Source organism: Phocoena phocoena, chromosome 3 (assembly GCF_963924675.1).
Source record: "Phocoena phocoena chromosome 3, mPhoPho1.1, whole genome shotgun sequence".
Classification (NCBI taxonomy): domain Eukaryota; kingdom Metazoa; phylum Chordata; class Mammalia; order Artiodactyla; family Phocoenidae; genus Phocoena; species Phocoena phocoena.
The window spans coordinates 156,575,447-156,600,963 of NC_089221.1; the positions used below are offsets into that span (position 1 = coordinate 156,575,447).

A 25,517-nucleotide genomic window follows, 5' to 3' on the forward strand; every position below is an offset into this window, starting at 1 on the left:
GCTCCCTTCCCATGGGACCCCCGAGAGAAGATTACCAGTGCCTTCTACAGTGATGCTCCAAGGCCCTGGAGGCTGGGGGATAGCCCAGGTCCTGCGGCTGGGACAGGGCAAGGCCGCGTCCCTTCACTCAACAGAGCTGCCCCCTGACCCTCAAGGATCAGGGATTCCCCCCAGATCCCACAAGTGGCACCCCGTGTGCTGGCCTCTTCCTGGCACCGAGCTGCAAGACCTTTCTGTTTTCTCCTCCAGCCCAGCCAATGGGGGCCGCACCTGCTCAGGCCTTGCCTACGATTTCCAGCTCTGCAACTCCCAGGACTGCCCTGATGCCCTGGCTGACTTCCGTGAGGAGCAGTGCCGGCAATGGGACCTATACTTCGAGCATGGTGACGCCCAGCACCACTGGCTGCCCCACGAGCACCGGGATGGTGAGCCCTAAGGGGAGTGGGCATTCAGTGTACAGGCCAGGGCTCACTGGACCACTGATTCTGCATGGGCATGCCAGCAGAGTCCACCCTGGGCAGGGTGGCTGCCGGCTTGGGGCTCACTGCAGGACTGCAATCCCAGAAGAGCCAGACAACTGCACCTGGCCAAGGATGCAGCGAAGAGGGCGGGGCCCAGCTGGCCCCAGGCTCCTGTGCTCGCCGCCCAGTGGGCAAGGCTAGCGTTGCGCCTTTACCCTGGCTCAGCCATGAGGCGGAGGGCAGGGGCGGAGCCTGCCAAGGAATCAGGTTACTTCTGACCTCTCATCTTTCAGTGGGAGCTCTCAGTTCCAAGTGACTTGAACTGGTTTAAGCATCAAAAGGCATTTGTTGGCTCCTAGAACTGAAAAGTCTGGTAGTTTCAAGCATGAGAGTGTTTATATTTCATTTGGGTCCCCCTCCCACTAAATGATAGAGAAACACAGTTTCTCTTCCTTCCAGACATTGGGCAGAGGAGGGGAGTGGGGACTGGGGCATGCTCTGCTGTCTCCATCACCCCATGTGTGTCACACCGGCTGAGCACCTGTTGCAAGCCCCACATGTGCATTCAAAGAGGCGGTGCCAGAGCAGACAGATCCCCCTCTCAGAGCGAGGCTTTGGTCTGGCGAAAAATCAAATAATGACGTGGTGTCATAGTGACCATGGAGGTAAATGCTGAGAAGGGAAGGTGCCAGAGACCCGAGACTGAATCAGGGGGCATCTTATTTGGGGTTTCAGAGGTTGACTGAAAAGGGTCTCCAGGTAGAGACCTGGGGAACAGCCATTTTCCCTTCCCCTCGATATGGGGGTCTCTGGGCAGGGCCTCGGGAATCTGAGACCTGGCTGCACCAGCAACAGCCTGGCTCAGTTGGGAAAAGCTCTTCCTAAGTCCCACACAACAGGGTCACGAAGGGGGTTGCAGTTATCTGCCCCCTTTCGCTTTCTCTCCCGGCCCAGGGCAGGCATGTAGGGGGCTGGGTGAATCATAAGAAGACCCTCCTGGGTGAGAGTTTCTCCTTGCAGGGTGCTTCCCTTTAGCAAACTTGGGAAGGAAACTGCAAGCAAAGTGAGTGGTGCAGCTGGCCCTCCTCACCAACACCCCACTGCTTCCCTTCCAGCCAAAGAGAGATGCCACCTCTACTGTGAGTCCAAGGAGACTGGGGAGGTGGTGTCCATGAAGCGCATGGTGCATGATGGGACGCGCTGTTCTTACAAGGACGCCTTCAGCCTCTGCGTGCGCGGGGACTGCAGGGTGAGTGCCACGAGGCCAGTGCGGTGCCACAGGAACAAGGGCAGCCTCAGCTCACGGCCTCCGCTTTCTGGGGCTTTGGGAGGATTCACTGAGGTTGAGCTTGCAAACAGCATCTAGATCAGGGCAGGCTCTCAGCAAATGTTGGTTCCCACCCCCTGCTCCCTGCTGCCACGCTCCATGACAAGCGTTCTCAGACTCGAGTCTGAGGAACCACCTGAGGAGCTTGGGGCTCCACCTCAGAGATTCTGCTTACGTAGCTTGAGGCTGTGGCCCAGAGCATGAGTTTTACCAGTTTTACCAGGTGATCTTGATGCATATGGTCCCTGGGGGACCCCTTGTGAAGCACTGCCATGTCCTTGCACTCCTCTGGGCACTGGACAGCTTACCCTCGATCAGGGTGGCCCACCATGGCTCTCGTTGGTTTGGCTCTTTGTAGAAATGCCCTGCTGTGTTTTCTGTTACTTTATTGTCTTTGGCTTCGATCTTAGGCTGTTACAAGAGACAACTGTGGGGCACACTCGGCATAAAATAGTAACATGAGTGCAGAACTGGCCCGTCCCCTAGAAATACCTGGAAGCCTCTGTGTAGATGAGACTGATTGTAGGTGTCAAAGAGGCTGATTCTCATCTTACCTTCCTGAGAAACGGGCATCCTCAGGATGTCCCTGGCAGAGAGCCTGGCAGAATGCCACAGGGCCCCTGGTGGAGCCGGGTGAGGCTGGAAGAGCAGGGAGGTGGGGTGGGGAGTAGCTGGAGGCAAGCTCAGGGATTCTCTCCAGCCACGTGATTTCAGTAGGACTGCAGCCAGCAGGGAGGGCAGGCCATACAGTCTGCTCACACTCCAAACACTCAGCCAAATACTTAAAGACAGCAGTGTCTCCCCTGTACCTGAGGGGTTTTAATTGATGGAGGTGACCGAATGATGACACAGAGAAGTCAGTGCCATTGGAAGAAGAACTTACATTTCCTGAGGGAAGGGTATGGCATGCTGTGCAGGGCCACATGGAGAAGCACCAGATTCAGCTGCGAGGCAGAGGGAGCAGGAGAAAGTCTGGGCCAAAGCTTTTATTGGGGTTTCCATGGGAAAGGCAAGGCAAGCAGAGTAAACAGCTTGGGATTGGCCAGTTTGAATAATTCTGGCAGGAGTGGTCTCTAGATTCCTGGTATCTGACTCTGGGATGATTTAGGGCAGAGACATATTGGCTTAGTGTGTGAGAGTTTGATAAAGGGAGGAATCAGTTGGTTTGTGTATGAAAGGTGTGCTTCCATTGCTGTCCCTAAGAACTGGCTAGCTCTTCTTGACTAGCAAGATTTTTAAGATGTCAAAACATCATAACACACAGAAAATATTAAAAACTCTGATTAAGAGAGGCCGTAGCATGGGAAACATTTAGTAGTGGAAGTAGCTTTAGATGGCAGCTGTGCGTATGGTACAAACATAACAGGGAAGTAGGAACACTAATTCACCCTCTTGGTTAGTGGGCGTGTCTAGAGCTTCACTCCTGACATTGACAACTGGAGAAGAATAGGGTATTTCATTAATAAATGGTGACTTTGAACAGATAACAGTAGAATGATAGAGTTTTGCATAATTAGAAAATGTTTACATTTATATATGGTCACATTGCAAAAGTTAGAAAACAAAGGAGACAGAAAGAATGAAAACACACAAAGGAAATGGGAGTGATAAGATGAAATGTAGGAGTCCTCACAATACATGTGAATGTGAAACTCTTAAAAGAATCTAATATCCAAGTGGATGCTGTCAATGAGAGAATATCAAAACACAATGACTCAGGAAGTTTCAAAGAGAAATGATAGCAAAAGACATGTCAGGAGAATAAAGACACACACACACACACACACACACACACAGAGAGAGAGAGAGCAGGGAATCAAGAATTAAATGAGGCCATAAAGATTCTGATTCCAATCCCAGTTTGGGGTATTTTCCCCTACATGTCCAACAAGCAATCCTCTGACACCAGCTGGATGTTGTGGGCTGATAAAAATTGCATAATGTGGGCTTCCCTGGTGGCGCAGTGGTTGAGAGTCTGCCTGCCGATGCAGGGGACACAGGTTCGTGCCCCGGTCCGGGAAGATCCCACATGCCGCGGAGCGGCTGCGCCCGTGAGCCATGGCCGCTGAGCCTGCGCGTCCGGAGCCTGTGCTCGGCAACGGGAGAGGCCACAGCAGTGAGAGGCCCACGTACCGGAAAAAAAAAAAAAAAAAAAAAAAAAAAAAATTGCATAATGTGAGAGATGTTAGTTAAGTTTTATTTGGGGCAAAATGAGGACTATAGCTCTGAGGAACTGCTCCAAAGAGGTAAGCGGAGGTCAGTATTATACGTGATTTTAGTGAAAGCGGGTACGTGCAGTCAAGCACACATTGTGGCAGAGGCTTGCTGCTGGTCACCAGGAGCAGATGTCGCCATTAATGATTTTGGTGCTTTCTTAGATAGAAGATGCAAGAATTTATGGGTTCATAAAATCTTCTCCTGAAAATATCTAACTCTCTGAAGGCCTGTTCTGCCAGTTTTTCCCAGAGCACAAGAGTGCCTCATTCTTGATCTCCACCCTGAACTTTCTGGCGTGTTGAAGGTCAGCGACTGCAGTGGCTAGCGACCTAATCCTTGTAGAGCAGAAGGCAAGTGCCAATTTTTAGTTGGCAGTGTCCTAAAATTTAACTCAGTTCTGACACTACCTACCCAGAGATAGCATCAGATCCCACAAGTTAAGGCCTCAGTCCTATAAGACGGCCCCCTGCCTTCAGATGCCAATCACAAGTCCAGGTTGTCACCTGTGCTTCTGATTAACAGGCTGTAGATTGGAGGTTCCAACAACCCCTTCCTTGGGTTCAATTAATTTGCTAGAGTGACTCTTAGAACTCAAAAAACAGTTACTAGATTACCAGTTTATTATAGAGGGATATAGCTCAGGAACAGGCAGATGGAAGATGCTTAGGGTAAGGTATGAAGGAAGGAATGGAGCTTCCAGGCCCTTCCAAAGCATGCTGCTGTCCCCAAATCTCTATGTGTTCACCAACCCAGAAGCTCTCCAAACCCCACCCTTCTGGGTTGTTATGGAGACTTCATTACAGGCATGACTGACTAAATAATGGGTCACTGACCACCTACTCAACCCCCCCCCCAATAAAGACAGCTTTATGGCTCTCACCACAGAAAATTCCAAGGGTTTTAGGAGGTCTAGCCAGAAACTGGATGAAGACCAAATATATATATATATCATAAATCACAATATCACAACTGCCCTGGCTGGACAGGAGGTTCTCCCCTCCCTCCCTTCCTCTCCCTCCTCCCCTCTTTCTCTTCCCTCCTCCTCAGCATCAGCTTCATCCTTCAGGCAACGTGTGACTGTTTACAAAGACCATATCCTCTCATCTGGGCAACAGCCCTGGCAGGCCTTGCTGCTCTGACTCCATGTCACAAATGTGGAAACAAACTCGAAGTTTCTCTGAGACTGCATTGCCAGGAAGTGGCTCTGTAGCCCCTTCATAGTCTAGAGACCCTGCCCTCAAAGGTCTTTGTAAGACAAAAGTCAGAAATCAAAGAGCAAAACTAACAGAATATTGTGAAGCAATAAAAAAAAATTTTTTAAGTGTGTATTTTAAGAAAGCAAAAATAAAATACGAAAAAGATGTATCAAAAAAAATAAATAAATCAAAGAGCAAAGGGAAAGGAAGCAGTCTCACAAGAGGCGGTGATAGGAGGATCCCGAGGGGTGAATTGGCTCTGGGCTTTCTGGCAGCCAGGGCAAAGAGGGAAACCTGTGGTGCTATGGTGCACTCAGATCAGACGGCGAGCAGACCAGCTAGGAGAGGTTGTCTTCCCTGCTGAGTGTGGTCACGGATATGAAAGTGGCCTCAGGCAGTGTGTTCAGACCCAGGGTCTGCTCCCTGCAGAGCTCTGGGGCCCTGGGAATGGGTGCTATCGGCAGGGCTATAGAGAGTAACAGAACCGGAATTTGTTACTGCCTCTTCCAGGTGGCCCTGGGCAAGGAACGTCCCTGCTCTGTGTGGAACAATTTTCAATACTAGAGTGGACAGTGTTGAGAGGATTGGTTGAGAGAATGAAGGCAAAAGTGTTCCTACCAACTCTTGTCACCTCCTTCCCAGACACCCCGAGACAGACTGAAGAGGACATTGTTCTTGGGGGCAGTGTGAGGGAGGGACATCTTGGCCTAAGCTTTGGGTGCGAGCCATGGAGGGACCGCCTCTGGGGCTGCGCTGCGTGGACAGCCGGGAGAAGGGGCAGAGGCCATGTCTGATACGTCCATTAGGACACCAGCGTGCTGTGGCAGGGCAGCTTCAGGACCAGGCCTTGCTTAGGCTGTACAGAGCCCTCCACAGGTCACACTGTCCAGACAAGTGGATGAGTGAGGGGGAAAGGCTGGTCCTTGGGTGGGCACACAGGGTCTGTCTTGCTCCAAAGCCCCCTCTCCTTCCCCTGCATCAGGAACTGCTAAGAAGGGGTGCCCTGACCTGGGCTGTGGAGGGAGCAGGTAGGGAGAGGGAGTCTCGAGTGTACACTGCACCTCCCCACCCCTCTGCAGAAGGTGGGCTGCGACGGGGTGATCGGCTCCAGCAAGCAGGAGGACAAGTGTGGTGTGTGTGGAGGGGACAATTCCCACTGCAAGGTGGTCAAGGGCACATTCACACGCTCGCCCAAGAAGCTCGGTGAGTGCGCCACTCCCTCCCCCTGCCCAGGGCACCCAGGCCTGAATGTCTACAGCACCTGGCCGGGTGGCTCTGACTGGGTTCTCAGAGGTTTGCGGGAGAGGGGGTGTAAGTCTGGGAGGGTGAGGTGGAGAGAGAATCAGGTCAGGGGCAGCTGTGCCAGGCCCCAGGGTGGGCAGGGACAGGGATAATGCCAGGGTATATGTGCACAGGGTGGGTCTTAGAAGTCTTTATTTGAGGGCACCCTCCCCAGCCCTCCAAGGCTTTCCGGTCGCCAGCTGGCCTCCCTTGCTCGCTACCCCCAGCCACCTGTCAGCAGGACTTTGATGGGCTGTCAGTGCAGCCTGTGGCCTAGGGACATGTAAGCCTGTCCCCACAGGGCCACAGGATGGGGCTGGGGAACTTGGGGTCCCTGGCCAAGGTGGGCTCTGGGAAAACAGACCGCTTGGTGAGCCTCCTTCCACAGTGGTACCTCCGTCTGGCTTCGGTGCTCTGGGTGGGCTTGCAGCAGCTGACTGCTCTACCTCTGTCCAAAATGGTGAGAAGCCACTTTGGTTCACCTCTTTTGGAAGAAGGCCATGGGACAAACCTGCCAGACTCCACTCAGAGCTGGTGCCAGGGTGCCAGGAGCTGACCTTCTGCATCGCCCCACGTGAGCAGGCTGTCTTCAGTTTGCGGATTAAGCCGCGGAGGTCCAGGGAGGGCAAGCAGTTTGCTGAAGGCCTCCCTCCTGGATGTGGCATCTTAGCTCCGTGCCCAGGTGTGACTCCAGGCACACTCACGAGGACGCCCACTAAGTTTTCAATGGAGGAAGCTGAAGGAGCACCTGGATTTGAAGATGAGCAAAGGGAACATGAGCAAAGGGATGTGCTCGCTTTCCAGTGGACCCCTGTCTGGGTGGGCAGTCAGAGCCCATAAAACATTGGGTGCTCTGGAACCACCTTCGAGGGCAAGGCCCTCCTGGCATTGTCTGCATTCGATGGCCTCTCCCTTCTCATTTGGCTTTGTCTCCCCACATCCCAACAAAGGTTACATCAAGATGTTTGAGATCCCGGCAGGAGCCAGACACCTGCTTATCCAGGAGGCAGACACCACCAGCCACCACCTGGGTGAGTGTCGGAGCCCAGGCAGTGCGGTGAATCTGCAGCCTGACTCTTCCAGGGATCAGGGGCCCAGCTGAGAGGCGTGGCTGCAGCCCCATCTCCCCTGTCCCTGGCCTGGCCCACCTGGTGGACGTCTCCTAGAGTCATTTCCCAATGGAGAGGCCAGGGGTTGGGATCAGAGGGCAGCAGCTGTGGAGGGACATGTGTTTAAAACATGCCACACCTCCCCACCCTAAGTCCATCTCGAGGCCAAGGGGGAAGCCCCCTGTCCACTGGAAGGCAGGCAAGGTCCTTAAGCAGCGGCTGCTAAGGCCAGCTGGTAGATGGACTTCTATGACGTATTTGCATTTTTTCATTTAGCTTCATTTTAAATTCAAGTGATTCTTTTGGAATAGGGATTCCTGGCATCTGCTGAAAATTTGGATGTTCTAACAACTCTGAGTGCCCCCTTCTCACATGGCAGCCCCCTGTGGGGCTGTGCTCCTCCAGGCTGCCTAGGGCTCCTCAAAGGGGCTTCACCCATCCATGCCCCCCACCAAAATGTAAGGCCAAAGGAGGAAGTGAAGTAGGAAGTAGGTCACTGAGGGCCTTCCTCCAATTTGGGCCCCGACCTTCCTCCCTGTGCCCTGGAGGCCAGACTGGGTCAGGGGCTCCATGACTGCCTCCATCTGGTCCCCGCCACTGACGTGAGACAGACAACCACTCTTTTAATATGAATTTTTCTTTCTTCCTTATTTTAAGAGGAGACTTTATGTTGCTATCCCAAAATGCAAAGCCAGTGGCACTTGCCTTAAGTAGAAGGCAAATATGAAAGTTGATCCCTGAAAAAAAAGACACTTCTATCTAAACACTGTTTCCTGCTCTCCCTGCACAAGAGGAGGGAGGGTTAGTGACAAGCTGAGGACCTCCTGGCGCCCGCTGAGGCTCTCAGGGGATTCCAGGAGACTTGTGAAAGGAATGATTTCCTAACTCTGTGATCCCATGATTTTTGTGCCCAGTCTGTGACACCACCTAAGATCTTCCAGCAGACCCCCAGCAGACACCTTCCACTGTGGGAAGCGTGGGGCTTCCTGACCAGTGGATTCTCGGCTCCTAGACATTCTTTGTGGATGCTTAGTGGCCTGAGTGGTCCCCAGGCCAGGTCAGGCCTCTTTGGGTTGTAGGGAACTGGTGGGGACCCAGGCCGAGCCACAGTTACCAACAGGGTGGGGAGACATATGGGACGTATGCTCACCCCAGGGCAGGAAGCCCTCACCCAGCCCTGTGCCCTGGTGTCCAGCAGATGCCCCTCACCCGGGGGCCTGGGGCAGGGAAGGCAGTGGCTCTGAGAGTCCACTGAGTGTTCCAAGTAGACTTGCTACTGCAAGTAGGTGGCCTTGATGCCTGCCGAGTCCCTTGCCATGTAGCATCTCCTTCAGGGCCTGAGGGGCAGATCCAGGAAAGGGCCCTGGGCCTGGCAGAAGGGCAGGGTTAGAGGGAAACTTAGTTTTGGCTGAGAGACAAAGGGCAAGTCAGGTTCCCAAGGTGATTTGGGCTGTCAGTGGGACTGACGGGCCCCTGGCAGAAGACAGCTGGGAGACGAGGGGCTCTGCTCCCTGTAACTTCCCCAACCTGTTCAAACCAGCATACCCTGCCAGCCTTCCTGCAGTTCTGCCCCTGGATGACACTGGCTGTCTTCTGCCATTCTCAGCCGTCAAGAACCTGGAGACAGGCAAGTTCATTTTAAATGAAGAGAATGACGTGGATCCCAACTCCAAATCCTTCATTGCCATGGGTGTGGAGTGGGAGTACCGGGATGAGGATGGCCGGGAGACGCTGCAGACCATGGGCCCCCTCCACGGGACCATCACTGTGCTGGTAAGTCGAGGCAGGGGCCAGGCCCACTGCGTCCTGGCTGCCCAGACAGGGGGCAAGTAGCTGCTAGGGAAGGGATGGAGGGGTGCCTGGGAACCCTGAGCCTCCCTGCATACTTCGGACCATGCTCTGAACGGCCTCTCTGGCCTGACTTTTGGACCAAGGGTCTCTATCTCTGTGTCAGAGCAAAGAACAGACATGGAGCCACCAGTTGGGCTCTGGGCCCTGTATCGACCCCTGGGTGACTAAAGACAAAATCCCCTGCAAGCGATTAGGTTTCCCCCTCTGGGTGACATTCATGACCACTTTTCATCATGCTTATTCATGTCTGCCACTGTATCCAAACCCAGCCACTCTCTGGGGGTGACCAATGGGGCTCAGGAAATTGGACTGCTAGACCCAGGTCACACTAGACTTTGTCCCTGAACAGGACTGGACCCCAGGTCTCCTGAGTCCAGGACCACAGGCTGCTCCTGGTGATGGGAGTACAGAGGGGGCTTGATTTCCTGATTCACTCATTAAAAATTAACTTTAATTGCATACATAATACATTTTATCAGTAAAAAAAGTTAAAACACTACAGGTAAGGCTCAGATGACTTTTGCCCCTCCGTTAAGGTGAGCACAGCATGGTTGGGTTCAGGCACCCGGACCCAGCGCCCCACACCAGAGTGCGCAGCTGTGGGGATGGGGTGTTTCATGTGCGCTGTGCTCTGCTCTGCTCACCTCGGCTGCCTGTACTTTTCATCCCCAGAAACGCCTTTGGTGCCCTGCCTTTGTCAGTGCATATACAGTCAGGCTTCAGTATCTGCCATTTCTGTATTGGTAAATTCACCTACTGAAAGTATTTCTAATCCCAAAATCAATACAGGCATACACCTCAGGAGATACTGCAGGATCGGTTCCAGACCACCGCAGTAAAGTGAATATGGCAATAACGCAAGTCACGTGAACGTTTTGGTTTCCCAGTGTGTGTGATAGCCTTAGGTCTAAGGAAAACAATGTACATACCTTGATTAAAAATACAAAGCAAAAAATTAGTTACAACAATAACATCAAAGATCACTGATCAGAGATCACCATAATAAAAGTAATAATAATGAAAAAGTTTGAAATATTGTGGGAATTACCAAAATGTGACCCAAAGACACAAAGTGAGTAAATCCTGTTGACAAATGGCACCAATAGACTTGCTGGATGTGAGGCTGCCACAAAAGTTTAATCTGTAAAAAAAAACGGGGCTTCCCTGGTGGCACAGTGGTTGAGAGTCCGCCTGCCGATGCAGGGGACACAGGTTCGTGCCCCGGTTCGGGAAGATCCCACACGCCGCGGAGCGCCTGGGCCCGTGAGCCATGGCTGCTGAGCCTGTGTGTCCGGAGCCTGTGCTCCGCAACGAGAGAGGCCACAACAGTGAGAGGCCCGCATACCGCAAAAAAGAACAAAAAAACAAAAAAACGTAATATCTGCGAAGCACAGTAAAACAAAGCGCCATAAAGCAAGGTCTGCCTGTACTTGCAGTGGAGCAGGGGAAAATGTGAGGAGGTGGAAACAGGCAAGGCTCTGCTTCTTGTTTCAGCTGCTACTGCAAACAAGCGTCTTTTACACACTCTATTTACTGCCATGTTGTCCACATTTTTGTGCTTTCGGGGGATGATTTCATTGTTTAAAATGGCCCCAAGCATAGGTCTGGTGTTCCTCTGATCAGGAAGCTGCAGGTTTACCCTAAGGAGAGAGCGCATGTGTTAGATGAGCTGCGTCCAGGCACAAGTAACCAGGTGCTGGCCGTGAGTTCAGTGTTAATGAATCAATGGCATGTACTAATTAAGGTGTCTTTAAACAGAAACGCACATAGAATAAGCTTATGCATTGACTGTTAATGAAACTGTCACGACCAGAGGTTCGCAGGCCCTGATGCCATGTTCCCCTGCAAGCAGCGGTTCAGTACTGGCAGATTCGGTGTTTGCCGGGACTTTCTAGAACCTGAGTACCGTGAATAATGAGACTTGGCTGCGCGTGTTCCTCGGGCTGACTTTCCTAACCTGGTCGCCGAGGGAGGGTGGTGGTGGGCAGACACATTCACGTCTGTCTCCGGGGCAGGTCATCCCGCAGGGGGACGCCCGCATCTCGCTGACCTACAAATACATGATCCATGAGGACTCGCTCAATGTGGATGGCAACAATGTCCTGGAGGACAATTCCGTGGGCTATGAGTGGGCCCTGAAGAAGTGGTCTCCCTGCTCCAAGCCCTGCGGTGGAGGTGAGGGGCCTTCTCAGAGTTGGGGCCCCAGAGGAGGTCGGGGCCGAGCGGGAGGGGTCTCCTGGATGAGGAGCTTCCTAAGTCCATGGTCCCTGCTGACCGCCTGGCATGAGGGATGTGCCAGGTATGAGAACACTAGACCCAAACCAGTGACCCTTGCCTGGGTGACAAGGGCCTAGCCCCACTAGGGAAGTGCCAGAGGGTGGGCAGGAAGAGCAGGTGCTCAGGGCAGCCAGGGGGCATGTGTGGGGCTTGGATGACACCAGCACCCACCTGCATGGTGTGAGAGGGAGGTCCGGCCTGGCGGGAGGTGGCTGTGAGGGTGTGGCTTGGATGGATTACTGTGACACCATGAGGCAGGTCACAGGAAAGGCTCAGGCCATGCTGGAGACCAATGAAGAGGCCCCCTCTGCAGAGATTCCTCCTAAGATCCCCCCTTTCCGAATGCAGAAAGGCCTTTCCTCCCTGGGGCAGGGCTGGGTGCAGAGAGGTCCCACCTGCTTTGGACCTCAAAGAATCCACAGTTGGGTGGGACATAACAGACAGACAGGAAGTTCTGATCTGCTCAGTGTAGTCACTGCTCCTAGGGGGCTGGAGGAGATAAAAGGCAGGAGAAGAGAGCTCAGCCTGCAGGAGCAGGTGGCCAGGACAGACCTCCTTCAGGTGCCATGAAGTGTCCCACGCCTAGACAACAGAGGGAGTTTGCCCAGTGTGCGGGGCACCCACTGCCAGGCCCAGGCAGATGGAGGGCTCATCTTCCAGTGCTCCTGCCTGGGCGGATGGCACCCCAGGCTTCCACTGAGCCTCCCGGCCCCCTGGATTTTATCAGCACATCCTGCTGAGTCTCCCTCCTGTGTATCTCTTGGACTCATCTGCTGTTACCATCTTCCCAGTCCTGGCACCATCCTCGCTACCCAACTGGCCCCGTGTGTCCACTCTTGCCCTCAGAGTGACCTATTAAAGGGGCAGATCAGACCATACCCCTTTCTGTGATCACAGTTTTCAGCAGCTCCTTCTGCTCTTGGGATAAAAAACAAAATTCTCCTCATGGCCTCCAAGGTACAAGCAACTTGCTGACTTCTCCCACTGCCGTTGGCACCCCCAGCCCGTGCTCACTCAGCCCTGTCCACACTGGCCTTAAGTGCTTTTCCTGGACACGCCGTGCTCCTGCCTCAGGGCCTCTGCATAGGCCATCTCCTCCCCGGGGAGCCCCTTCCACCGCTTTCCCACTAAATCAGCACACCTCCATCCTCTGTTTCCTGGGACACACCCAGATGCCCAGGCTAGATCAGGCTGCCCAGTCATATTCTCTCATGTCTAACCCACTAGGCTGAGGTTTTGAGACTTGGCACTGTTGACATGTTGGAGTCTATAATTTTCCATTGTGGGGGGTAGTCCCGTGAATTGTAGGATGCTGAGCAACATCCCCAGCCTCTACCTGTTAGATGTCGGTGGCATCTCCTCCCCCAGTTGTGACAACTAAGTGTCCCAGACATTGCCAGATGCCCCTGGGGCAAAATCTCCACCAGCTGAGAACTGCTACACTAGACTGGCTGGAGGAGCCTTGCAGACTGTATTCCATGTTTAGCTAGGTCCTCAGAGCACATTAATTCAAGGTGGAGTAAATGACTAAACAGCGGGAGAGGAAATAGAACCTTCCCTCCTGCCCCAGGAAGCCAGCCAAAGGGCAGGAGAGAAAGGGGCTACTCTCCCTGGCCTGTCACCCTCACTTGGCCTGGGGTGCTGGGTAGACACCAGGCTAGATGTGTCCCTGCTCGACCCCCCCACCCCATTAGCAGGGTGGGGAGAACAGGGCTAAGTGACCTGAGGAGCCACCCCTCCACGCCTGCTGGAGGGCCCCTACTGTCCCACTGAGCCCCCTCGAGCTCTCGTCTTCAGGGTCCCAGTTCACCAAGTATGGCTGCCGCCGGAGGCTGGACCACAAGATGGTGCACCGAGGCTTCTGCGACTCCCTCTCGAAGCCTAAAGCCATCCGCCGGGCTTGCAACCCACAGGAGTGCTCCCAGCCCGTGTGAGTGCCAGGACTCCCCGGCCCCCCAGCCCCACTAGAGGAGGGGAGGGAGAGCCCTGGGGCTCCTGTGGAGGGTGGTGCGGGATCGGGTTCCCTGGATGCTCTGAGCCTCACGTGCCCTGAGACGTTTGACCGATTCTTCCTCACTCACCACGTTCTATGGAGTCTAAGATGTTGCAGGCTGTGCGGCGCCCCCCTACTTCAGACCTGCTGGACAGAAACAATAATGTGCATCTTAGAAATGACAACAAGTGGTAATGCTCAGATGGGGAAGCTGAGGCTCCGAGGGTGCAGGGCTTGCTTCTGGTCCCATGGTAGATGTTTCCCAAGCAGCTCATTCCAGAGGCGGAGGCCTTGGAATGGCCACAGCCATGACCCCTTTGGCTCCGGGGTTTGACAGGGCTGCATTTCTGGGCCCAGGTTCCTTTTTCAGGACCCTGAGTGGGGAAGATGGTGGGTAAAAGGCAGGTGGGGGCCATTCGGGGACAGGTGCTGAGGGTGTCCATGCTGCTGCCTGGAAGGGTTGGTGATATCAGCGGAAGCTGAGGCCAGAGGGCAGAGCCAGGAGCCTAAGAAGAGACAGAGGCCGGCTCTCCATGGCCACACCCCAATCGGGATCTCCCAGCCGTGGGCATGCTTGGGTCTGCAGGACCTCAGGCAGGGGCCCAGCTAGCCTCCAGGGCGCCTTCCTGACCGTAGGTAAAGATGCGCCTGGAGGAGCAGGCTGCCTTGCTTCTGTCCATCAGGGCCTCAGCCAGGGTGATTCTCCAGGGGCTGACCGTGTGCTGCTCTGCCCTGACAGGTGGGTCACGGGCGAGTGGGAGGCATGCAGTCAGAGCTGTGGGCGGACGGGCATGCAGGTTCGCTCCGTGCGCTGCGTTCAGCCACTACACAACAACACCACCCGCTCCGTGCACACCAAGCACTGCAATGACGCCCGACCTGAGGGCCGCCGGGCCTGCAACCGTGAGCTCTGTCCCGGTCGGTGGCGGGCCGGACCCTGGTCCCAGGTAAGCAGTGCCCCGGTCCTGTGTCCTCAGCCCCCAAACCAAGCTTGGGTGGGACTGAAGTGGCCAGGGCGTTGCACCTGGGCCTGGATGCAGTTCTTGCCCTGGGCCACGTCCCGTAGGTCTCAGGGCACCCGTGGTTCCACATGGCTATGGGAAACTCAGTGGGATATGTATCTTTACTCTGCAGGGTAGAGGCTCCCATGCTCCTGGGGACAGGACCCCCAGGAGACTGGGGACAGCCTGGGCTCCAGGAAACAAAGGGAAGCCTGGGCTTTTGTCTCTGGGGGCCAGAGGTGCGGCTAGAAGGCCAGTCAGGCTTGCAAGAGGAAACACGGGCAAGGGAGGGCTTAGACTTGGGCTGGAAAGGATAGTCTCGGGCTGCAGGAGCCGTTCTGGGGTCAGGGCTGAGCTGATGTGAGCACTGACATCCAGCCTCCGTGCCTGGTGGGTCAGGAGTTGCCAGGACCAACCTTGGGCTCAAAGATTTGCTCAGAAGTTGCTGTAGTCATGGTTATGCTTTATTACAATGAAAGCACACAGCGTAGAATCAGCAAAGGGAAAAAGTGTTTCGGTGAAGTCTGGAGGAAACCAGGCACAAACATCTAGGTGCCCAGGATCTTCACTGGGGATCAGTCACGTAGGCATCGGGTGCCTGCGTGAGTGACATCAGTTACTGAAGCCCCAGACCCCAGAGTGAAAGCAGATGCTCACCATAAATCATCTTGTTGGTGTAAACCAACCGAACAAATTGGTGCGGGCTGATCCAAGGCTTCAGGCATGCAAAAACGCTCTTACCAGACAGACCATTCCATGAACTTGGTTCCCAGGAGTTGCCCAGGGGCCAGCCCTGAAAATAAGCCTTTCTTGGGACTGGGCAGGTTTGAGCAACCCCGTCTGCTGAGTCAACCCTTTGTCACACACAAGGCGAACACTTGAGAATCATCCTTTGGCAGGGCTGGGCTGAGTTGTGAGCAGAGCCACGAGTCCGGGCGTGACTGCTCATTCGGGTCCCTCCCAATGTGGTGAGGCCAAGGGGGCCCGAGACTGGAGGGGACAGTGAGGGTGCTGGTGGTGTAGAACCTTGTGTCCAGAGGGAGGGAGGGTCCTCTGCCGAAGCCTCCTGGACCCAGGCAGAGCTTTCCCAGTGGCCCCCAGTGCATAGCAGTTCTTCTGGGCCTTGGGTCTCCTCTAGCCAGAGGAGGGAGGTGCTCGCTGAGAAGTCAGAAGTGCCAGGCCCTATCTGGCCCTGCATATTTGTTCTCTCTAACTCACTCTAGAGCCCAGGAGATTGAGGCAGCTGCCCGGGGCTAGGGCTAGGCAGGGCAGGCCTCTAGCTCACCCTCTACCCTTTGTGCCTCCCCACCTTTCACGTATTGTGGGGTCACCCGCTTGGGGAGCCCTTTCAGACCCAGCCTAACATGGGAAGCGGGCCCTGACTGGTAACGCTCTGCCTGCAGTGTTCGGTAACCTGTGGCAACGGCACCCAGGAACGGCCGGTGCTCTGCCGAACCATGGACGACAGCTTCGGTGTCTGCCGGGAGGAGCGGCCTGAGACGGCCAGGATCTGCAGGCTTGGCCCCTGTCCGCGTAAGCCTTCTGCATGCAGCAAGCCCAGGGGAGGGGGGCAGTCCAGGCAAATGCGGCTCTTCCCACAACTGGTCGAACTCAGCATCTGTGAACTTGAAGGAGAAGCTAAGCCGCCCAAGCCTAGGCTGGGACCTTTCTCTGGCAGGAAATGGAAGGAACTGGCATTTGCCATGCTCATCTCCAGGCCAGGCCCTAGTGAAGGATGGCGTGGACTCAGTCCATCCCTGCCTTCCTGGCACTCCCTTTTGGTCTGGGAGACAGAAACCGGATTCACAGTGACTGCATATCGGGGCTCAGCCCATGCCCATGCGAGTAGGGGGTGCCTATATGAGTAGGGGGCGCCTGCCGCCCTGCGAGGAGAGCAACCAGAATGCTGGCTGCGTGTAGATGCCTGGCCAAGTGCTGGACACACGTCAGCTCTTTCGGTCCCCACAACAGCTGAAGACATAGATCCAGTCATGAGTCCCTTCTGCAGAGCAGGGAGCTCGGGGGGTCAGGTGTGCCTCCCCCAGCTGAGGAGAGGGTAGATCCAGGATTCACTTGTTCCCTGCACTTCCAGAGCCAGCACTCAGGGCACTGCTCAGCCCAGAGCAGGGCACGGTGGGGACTTGGAGGACAGTACAGAGATAAGGAGGCGCTCGTAGGGCCTGTGCGTGGGGATAGTAGCTGAAGCTACTCTGCGTAGCTGAGACCCGGATGCTTGGTGTGGGAGAGGCAGGACTGGGCCTGGACAGGGTGCTTGGGCCCATCTGTGCCGAGGGAGGTCTTGCAGGCCACGCTGGGGAGTTGGGGCCCTCCTGTCACCCCCTCCCTAGGATGCCAGAATCCAGGGAGCCCTTCTGCCTGGGGTGGGTGGGTTGGGTGCCCAGACCTGGTGCCCCAGCAGCCAAGACTCCTTTCTTTTCCCTTTAGGAAACATCTCCGATCCCTCCAAGAAGAGCTACGTAGTTCAATGGCTGTCCCGACCAGACCCCAACTCACCAGTCCAGAAGACCTCGTCAAGTAACCGGCCCGTTTATAACTCTGTCTCTGCCCTCCAGTGCATGCCCTGCGCCTTGTGGAGCTTGCCGTGGGCTCCCCTCCTCTCTTTCTATGGAAAACTGCCCTGACTCTTCCTGAGCGCTCTCTTGGTTGAATCTGTTTTCTCCGGGCCTCTGTGCTCGGCTGTCCCCTTTGGAGCCGCCTGGCCGGGAGGGCCAGTCTCGCAGCGGCACGGCCCGGGGCACCGGCCTCTTGTGGGGGTGCCAGGACCTCGTGGTGATGGCTTTTAAAGGGGCAAAGATCTGTCGCGGTGCTGGAGGGGCCAGAGGCCAAAGTTTGAATGTGACCACTTGGTGACCGCCTTGCGGGGCCACATCCCTCCAGGCTGGAGCTGCGGGTCGGAAATCGAGGCGGAGCCCGCCCGTCCTCTTTCAAACGCCGCTTACCAGCGAGGCGAGGCCAGAGGGGTCTCGCGGGTGTGCAGTTTTGTTTCGCCATCCTGGGCGCCCGGCCCGTTTCCGGCAGTGTGTCGGCGGCTCCCTGGCCACCTCTGCTGTTGCTGCTGCTGCTGACCCTGTGCTGTGTGTCCTCCTGACTCGTGTGACTGTGGCCTGCTTCCTGTGGCCTTTGTGTCCAGCTCACACAACCCTTGGCCCCCGTACCCTGTCCCCTTGGGGGTTCAGGTCAAGCAGAGGAGGCAGGGGACGTGTCCCCGCAGTGGGACATCAGGACACACCACCACTTGCATTCTCTGTCCATTCGCTCCAATGGCCTTTCTCATTGTGCACACACGACCCCGTGCATGGGCGCGAGAGAGTGAGAGTGAAAGGCTGTCTCACGTGGATGCGGCCACCTACCCATGTGAACAACTACAGAATTACCTCAATTTTTATCGCTTTTTTGCTTAGATAAAACTATGTAGAAGATGCCTTAAAGTTGAAAGGTAACAGAATTGGCTGCTAGCAACCCAGGCAGGAGGCAGGCAGTGCAATCTAGAGGGAGGTGGCCCGCTCATCCACCTTTGGTCAAGGGTAAGGCTTCCCAGTCCAGTCCGTACAGGGCCCCAGGCACGGGCTCACCTCTGTGGAAAGGAGACCCGCTCCATGGCCTGAGCGGCCCTTCGGCACTGACTGTTGTTGGAGCCCCGGGCACTCTGCTGCCGGCGCTGCCTTACACCAGAGGGCGACTGGCCTGGCCCTGGGCGTGACCAGTGTAGCACTCCCGCCGGTCACCCCGCACTCTCCCCAGCCCCGTCCCCTGTTCATAGCATCCCCGCTGGACAGCGCCCAGCCCTCCCCTGGCACTAGTTACTGTTATGTAAATACTCGGTGTAACCCATACTAATTCTCATGACTGTTAACTTCCAACTTTGACTTAGGCAATGCGAGTGACATGAGTGACTCTGGGAAGGTGCAATACGGTCCTGAGCATCGTGCTCTCTGTCTATATGCACTTTGGTTTATCAGGGATATTTTATTAGTGTTTTGTATGTATTCAATGACGTATTATATAGGTTCCATTGTCGTTGCTTTTCTGGTTTTTTTATGAGACAACGTTAGTGTGTGCCAAAGTGACTGTGAAAATGACCTTTTACTCTTACTAACAGTGGAAAGACTTCCTGTCATGCATCCCACAAATAAACTCAATAAAAGTTCAGTGAAACTGGGTGCTTGGGTCTGGCACACTGCTGCCTCCTTCTCTTCATCTCTGTGACCAACGGTGCTGCAGGGATGCAGGTGCTGTTCTGGTCCATTACTTCCTTGGTTTCTGATTCCAGTGACTTTTCTGTCCCCCTTACCCTGCCTAACGTAGATACGGAGGGCCCCTCCCCCACTGAGGCATGTGCCCCCTCCTCAGGCATTTTCCAAAATGTGTCAGCAGCTCGTGCAGACACCCCACCGGCATTCTGAGTTTTGAATCCTTAGTGCTAAACAAGCACCTTGCAGGAACACCTTGGCTGTCTCCTTGCGGATAAGTTCTCACAGTTGGGAAAAGGGCCCCATGTGAGCTTCTCCCCATCTTTGGGATCCCAGCCCGTGGAGTGGGAATATGGGGTTAGTAGCTGAGACAGTGTCCAGGTCACCATGCCCTGAGCCACCATCAGGCCACTACCCTGGCTCCGGGCACAGCTGTCAGCCTTGGGTTACCTGTTCAGGGAAGGAACAGGTCTGTCTTAGGAGAGTCTGGGTTGGGAGAAGGGCAAGGCAGCCGAAGGTCTGAGTGCCTGGCCTGCAACATTCACACACGGGTGCGCTCAGCTGTGCCTGCCTTGTCTCCCAAGGCCTACCCTCAGGAGCCACGGGGCCTGTGTGTCCACTCCCCTTGCTGACAGGGACCACACAGCAGGTCAGGGTCCAACCAGGGACCTCCTAATCTGGGGCCTGGGCCATGTCCTGCCAGGGGGCATCTCTCCCTCCCTTTCCCACGAAGGGGTCCTGTTCCAGGGAGGAGGGAGGTCATGAGAAAGGATGACCACCCAGAGCCATGGAGATGGGCATCAGGGCACAGGGCCGGGTTCCAGATGCCAGCCTTCGGGTGGGGGTCACAGTAGCTGTGGCTGGGGTCAGCCTGCCCAGAGCTCTGATCATTGAAAGACTCCCAGCTCAAGAGACAGGAGACCAAGACAACTGTGTCTGATGAACTGCATCCACTAAGTCTCCTTGCCCAGACAGATCAGGAGAAATACCTGCTGAGGGAACCTTGCCTAGAGCTGCGGGCAGGCCACCAACAGGGCTGCTCCAATAAAACTTTGATTACAAAACCAGGTGGAGGGACTGACTTGGCCCACAAGAGTGGTTGGCAGACCCTTACCCTAGACTGATGTGACACCCGCTTCTCGGATCCCAGCCTGGTGAAAGACAAGTGAGGGAGATGCTTGTTATTTGTGTGAAGGCAGAGGCACAGGTGACAGGAGAGGGTGTCTGTATGGCAGGGGTGACCCCAGTCCCAGCAGCACAGCTAGGCCTGGCTGCATCCTTGTTGAGGCCTATGCCTCTGGCCTCCCCGCCCCAGCTGATGGCCAAAGCCTGGGGGAGATGCTGCACCTAGTATTACCAAAGCCCCCCTGTGTCTCCTTGAGGGCTGTCATGGTGGTTTCCACTTGCTTACCCCAGTGACTGCCAGGGAGGGGGGAGGGACCAGGAGGGGAGAAGGGAGCAGGGGCTCTGAGCATGACCCGCCCAGCTTCAAACAGGACTGTTCTGGTTTCATCTGTCTCAGATATTGGATATCTGTGTAAAATTTTATCCAAGGTTTTAAAACCCTGAAAGCCACATCTCAGCATCTTTTAGTCTGATTTCTGGAATCGACCCTCAGCACAAGGCCATCTGCCTTTCCCCTCCACATGTGGGCCTATTTCTCCATCTCAAGGTTAGGAAGACCAGGGCTTTTCCTAAACAGCCTATCTGTCCTTATCTCTTCATACCCTGGGTCCTGCACCTAGTCATGTTTCCTCCTTATTTTGGCCACTTAGAAGCTCAGAGTCCAGGTTGGGTCCCTCTCTAATGATACGTGCCTCTGTGTATTCTTCTTCCCTGCAGCATTGACATTCTAAAATCCATGATTTCCTCGTTTTGGACTTGCTTAATTATTCACATTGGTTTTTTTCACCTTTATGCATTCTTCAATTCACTGTTCTAGGCTCTGGTATAAAGGTGCATCCAGATAGAGCTCGGGGCTCTGCCTTTTGGAGCTTCAAGATAATGAAAAAGTCAGGCATTAGTTACCTTATCCAACAACTAAATGTGGACTTGGTAGCTGGGAGGGAATGCTGGGAAAGGGAGACCCATGGCACCATAAGACCACATACTGGGGGATTTAACCTGCAAGGGAAGTCAAGGGATGCTTGCCTGAGGAAGATGTGTTTCAGCTGAGCCTCAGGGATAAGAGGAAGAGGGGAGGCACAGTATGTGCAAAGGCCCTGTGGCCACAGAGAGCACACTGCAGAGCAAGGCAATCAAGGCCTGAATGAGACTGGAGAGGTGAAAGGGACGGGTCCTCGCCCTGAAAACAATGGAGGAGCAATACAAGGGCTTCAGTCTGGACAGTGACAAGGTCACATCTCCGGCTGAAGAACATCATTCTGCTTGCAGCAGGATAGCTAGATAAGAAGGAGGAAGAATGGAGACAGGCAGGCAGAAAGGAAGCTCTTACCGTGTTGCAGCCAAGAGGCAAGGTAGCTTGGCACTGTGGAGGCAGGAGAGAGGGGAGCGTGGACACATCTGAGAGCATCAGGGGAAATACTGACAGACCTGGAGATGACCGCACAGGGGATGCCCGGGGTCTGGCTTGTGCACATGAAGGGCCATTCTCTGAGATGGGTGGTGCCAGTGAAGGCCATGGGCTTGGGCCAGACATGTGGAATCCACTTTTGGGACAACAGGAGTTGAGAGGTATCTAGTAGCCTGCTGTGTCCAAGTGTTTGAAGCTCCGGGAGTTTGAGGTTGGTGTCCAACTAAGTAGGTTGCCAGCCTGTAAGGGAAAATTATAAGCTGGAGCACTGGCCATGCAGATGGCAGATGTCAGAACCACAGGCCCTGAATGGGAGAGGGCCTGCCTGTCTGTTACTGTGAGATATTTCAGTGAGCTAGCATAGCTTCACATGCAGATGTAGAACGTGCCCTGTGTTAATGCACAGAGTAACCATGTCAGATGTGGTCCCCATCAGTGGCTGCCCCTTCCCTCCCTCCTTCCTTCACACCTCCCCTCTTTCCTTCCTTTAAATAGGAGATGAGTTCACCTGGGAGACTGAGGGGAAAGGAGGGCACAGCAGAGGTTTATGTGGGAAAAGTTTGAAACGCCCATTATGAAGAATAGAGAGTGACTGAGCAGGGAACATAGCTGGAGGGTTGGGCCCATTGAAGTCAGTGATCAGGAATTTATAATGGACCAAATATCCCCCGTTATACTGTTAAATGACTTATTCTTTTATGTTGAATGAATTTTTGTAAATCATCTCAATTTTTGTGTTGTGTGTGAAATTAGGTGTTAAGGGAAAGGGAAGGGGGTAAAAATTCAGGAAGAAGACAGCTGCAGCCAGGGTTGGAGCCAGGCCAGGGAGAAGACAGCCATGAGGAAAGAGGGAAAGAGAGAGACAACGATGGCTTCTGCAGAGAGTCAGGGCTCTCCATACAAGACAGACCATGGATGACCAGATCTTGGGTGGGAAAGAAAGGGGAGGATGTGCTGGGCAGAAGAATTAGTCTATGTGAAGGCACCAAGTTCTGGAGCACTTTGGAAAATGTCCAGAAGCTCAATGTGGCAGGGCCATGTGGTGGATGGAGCGGTGGCAGGACATAAGGCTCTCAAGTAAGTTGAGGCAAGTGGAAGAAATCCCAGATAAGTCTGCATGATTTTTGATTTCTATTTAGTCCCTTTTCAGAAACAAAGATCATCTGGAGAGTTTGGGTGAGGACGGGAACAAAATGTGGAAGAGTATGGCGAGGCCACAGCCAAGGCTCCGGGATGTGCTCTTTTGCATGCTAGGAATTGGTTCTTTTAGGTTTAATTTTGTTATAGTTACTGCTTAAAGATTACTGTAGAGTCAAACTGTGCCAACGAATGTCATTGGGGTTACCACTGGGATATCAAATGTGAACATCTGATAAAGTCCCATTCTTTAAGATGAGCTTGGAATCACTCCCTGAGAATAGACAGGCCTCATTTCTGTCTCAGACTTTGAGAGATACTGAAAAATTTGCACTCAGTCAGGGCCTGCTTGGAGGAGGGGAGCATTGCTCACAGCTTGTGTGGCAGCACTCAAGGGTGGGGTCCCCGGATCCACCCTGCCCAAGGGCTGCCGGATATCAAAACCACACAGGCTTTCTGTGTGAGCTCGCTTGCCTCTGTGCTGTCTCTGGGCTCTTTCAAATGCCTCCTCCAGAAAACTGCTTCCTGTGGGGGAACAAGGTCCCCCTTATCTGTCCTTTGGTTATTTGTCCCACTTTTCTCTTTCAGAGGGCCGCTGCCAAGGTGACAAGTCAATGTTCTGTAGGATGGAAGTCTTGTCTCGCTATTGCTCCATCCCAGGCTACAATAAGCTGTGCTGCAAATCCTGTAACCTGCAAGACAACCTCACCAATGTGGACGACAGGGCAGAACCACCCTCTGGGAAGCACAATGACATTGAAGAGCTCATGCCCACCCTCCCAGTGCCCACTCTAGTCATGGAGGTGCAGCCTCCGCCAGGCACACCCCTGGAGGTGCCTCTCAATACTTCCAGCACCAGTGCCACCGAGGACCATCCGGAAACCAACGCTGTGGATGTGCCCTACAAAATCCAGGGCCTGGAGGATGAAGTCCAGCCACCCAACCTAATCCCTCGACGACCGAGCCCATACGAAAAGACCAGGAACCAAAGAATCCAAGAGCTCATTGATGAGATGAGGAAGAAAGAGATGCTCGGAAAGTTCTAATAAAAGATAGCATCAATAGCATTTTTTTTTCTTGCTTATAGAGATATTCCATGGGATGGCAACTCCTGTGTTGTGGAGATGAAGTCAGATTCCTGATTCCAAAAGGTTTGGGGAAAACAAAGAGGGAGAATAATGTAAAAAGAAAAAAAATATATATATATATATATATATGTCCTGTACTGAGGTGGAGTGTGGGTTGGAGAGGAATATAGAGGTTCTACAACCCCCATTGATGAGGGAAGGCAGGAGGGATAACTCGGAGAGAGAAAACGTTTGCCCCAAGTTTCTGAGCAAGTGATTGGGAATCTTCTTTTCCTTGTGGTGACAACCCTGCTGGAGACGCAGGACATTTCCTGCCAATCTGCAGACTGAGACACAAGCCCCATGGGACTCTTGGGAGAAACGATGATTTATTTACTAAGTGACCAGTCACTAAGATGGGTGCTGTGAAGTGGAGGCCATGAACTCCAGTCTTCGAGGTGGTGAGGCAGGTGATGAAGATGAGTGTGGTGGCCAGCTGGCACTCCCAGGCTCTCCCAGGCCTCTGTTTTCTTCACTAACCCTGGCCTTGCTTGTCGCCTCTGGCCAGCCTGGCCTCAGACCCGGGGCTCCCCAGAGAGGCTCTCCCCTTCCCCAAGTGCATTGGAAGGATGAAGGAGGCATGCACTCTGCTGGAAAGTCCAATGAGTGGGCAAGGCTCACTTTTTTGTGTGTGTGAACATGCAGCTTAAACTTCCCAAAATGACAAGACCCAAGCACATTAGCTCCTTAGCTGGGCCTAGCCTGCCATGTAATTCTTAAGCTTTTCACGTCCAGGAAAGTTCTAAAGCCTTTGTATTCTCACCAGTCATAGATCTTAGAGAACTCTTTCTTATTTCATTCCCCATTCTGTGGATGAGAATACTGGGCTCGGGATAGGTGCTAAAAACCTTTATCGGAACCTGTGCATGTGTGTGTGTGTGAACCTCTGCAAGTGGTCCAAGGGACAGAGGAAGGGGGTAAAAAACAGTGAAGGGACATCTGGGATGATGCTTAACCTTCGAAATGGTTGAAAACTAGCCTCCCCATCTCCCCAGCGTAGCCTACCTCTCTCCCCTCTGCCACCATGTTCCACACTTGCTCATACATGTCCCAGTGTCTCCAAGGAGCTTGCTGGCTCCTAAGAACCAAACTGGAGAAACCTTTCTGAATTGTCTCATAGTATCACTTCTTTAACAAGATGTAGTGTGAAGCACTTCTGCACCCTCATCTCTTTATCATTAGGAAATGTATCCATGGCTTTCCCTCGTTGGTTGAACCCATGGCAGCTGGTGCTACTCACGGGCTGAAGGACTGGGCAGTGCTTGCTTGGGTCCATCCTAGAATGTTGAGGAAGCTCCGCACTAACCCTAGCCAGAGTATTACTCAGTTTACCCAGCTTGGGGGCCACAGAATGGGAACACTCCCTTCTCAGATCACAGCAGAGCAGGGCTGTGTGTCTTGGGGGCTGGAAGACTTTAGGGAGGGGCCCCAGGTGGGACACACCCAGGGGGATCTCTCTTCTGCTGCAGGAAGAAAGATGCCCTCTGGGAACTGTAGGCCAGGCGGCCACGGCCCCATATGCCATACTCAGTGCCTTGGGCCATATATCCACAAAGTTCTCTAGACTAGATGGTCCTCAGAAGTCTCTCTGTATGAGGGCAGTGTTCACCCGCTCTGAGACACTGCAAATTTCCACTGAGCTTGAGACAGGTGGAGAGCTGGATTAGCAACAGTCCGGAGCTTCCAGAGCTGGCTGAGAGGCTTCTGCAGGCTGGGGAAGGCAGAGGATGTCTTTGAGCCAAGGTTTCCCAACACCAGGTTGAGACTCAGAGGTCCTCTTTGTCCACTGCTCTGCA

At 54.1% G+C, this 25,517-nt stretch overlaps 1 protein-coding gene across 1 annotated transcript in view; it reads left to right on the plus strand.

Annotated features, from left to right (window-relative positions):
- Positions 1-23,640, plus strand: part of ADAMTS2 (ADAM metallopeptidase with thrombospondin type 1 motif 2) — a 242,715-nt gene extending 219,075 nt beyond the window's left edge. Inside the window, exons 12-22 of the mRNA XM_065873613.1 lie at positions 250-425; positions 1,577-1,710; positions 6,281-6,404; positions 7,433-7,513; positions 9,198-9,364; positions 11,458-11,617; positions 13,517-13,649; positions 14,452-14,659; positions 16,117-16,246; positions 17,159-17,248; positions 23,183-23,640. Of these exons, the coding sequence (XP_065729685.1) occupies positions 250-425; positions 1,577-1,710; positions 6,281-6,404; positions 7,433-7,513; positions 9,198-9,364; positions 11,458-11,617; positions 13,517-13,649; positions 14,452-14,659; positions 16,117-16,246; positions 17,159-17,248; positions 23,183-23,640 (1,861 nt within the window). The remainder of the gene's footprint in view (positions 1-249; positions 426-1,576; positions 1,711-6,280; positions 6,405-7,432; positions 7,514-9,197; positions 9,365-11,457; positions 11,618-13,516; positions 13,650-14,451; positions 14,660-16,116; positions 16,247-17,158; positions 17,249-23,182) is intronic.
- Positions 23,641-25,517: the final 1,877 nt, after the last annotated feature.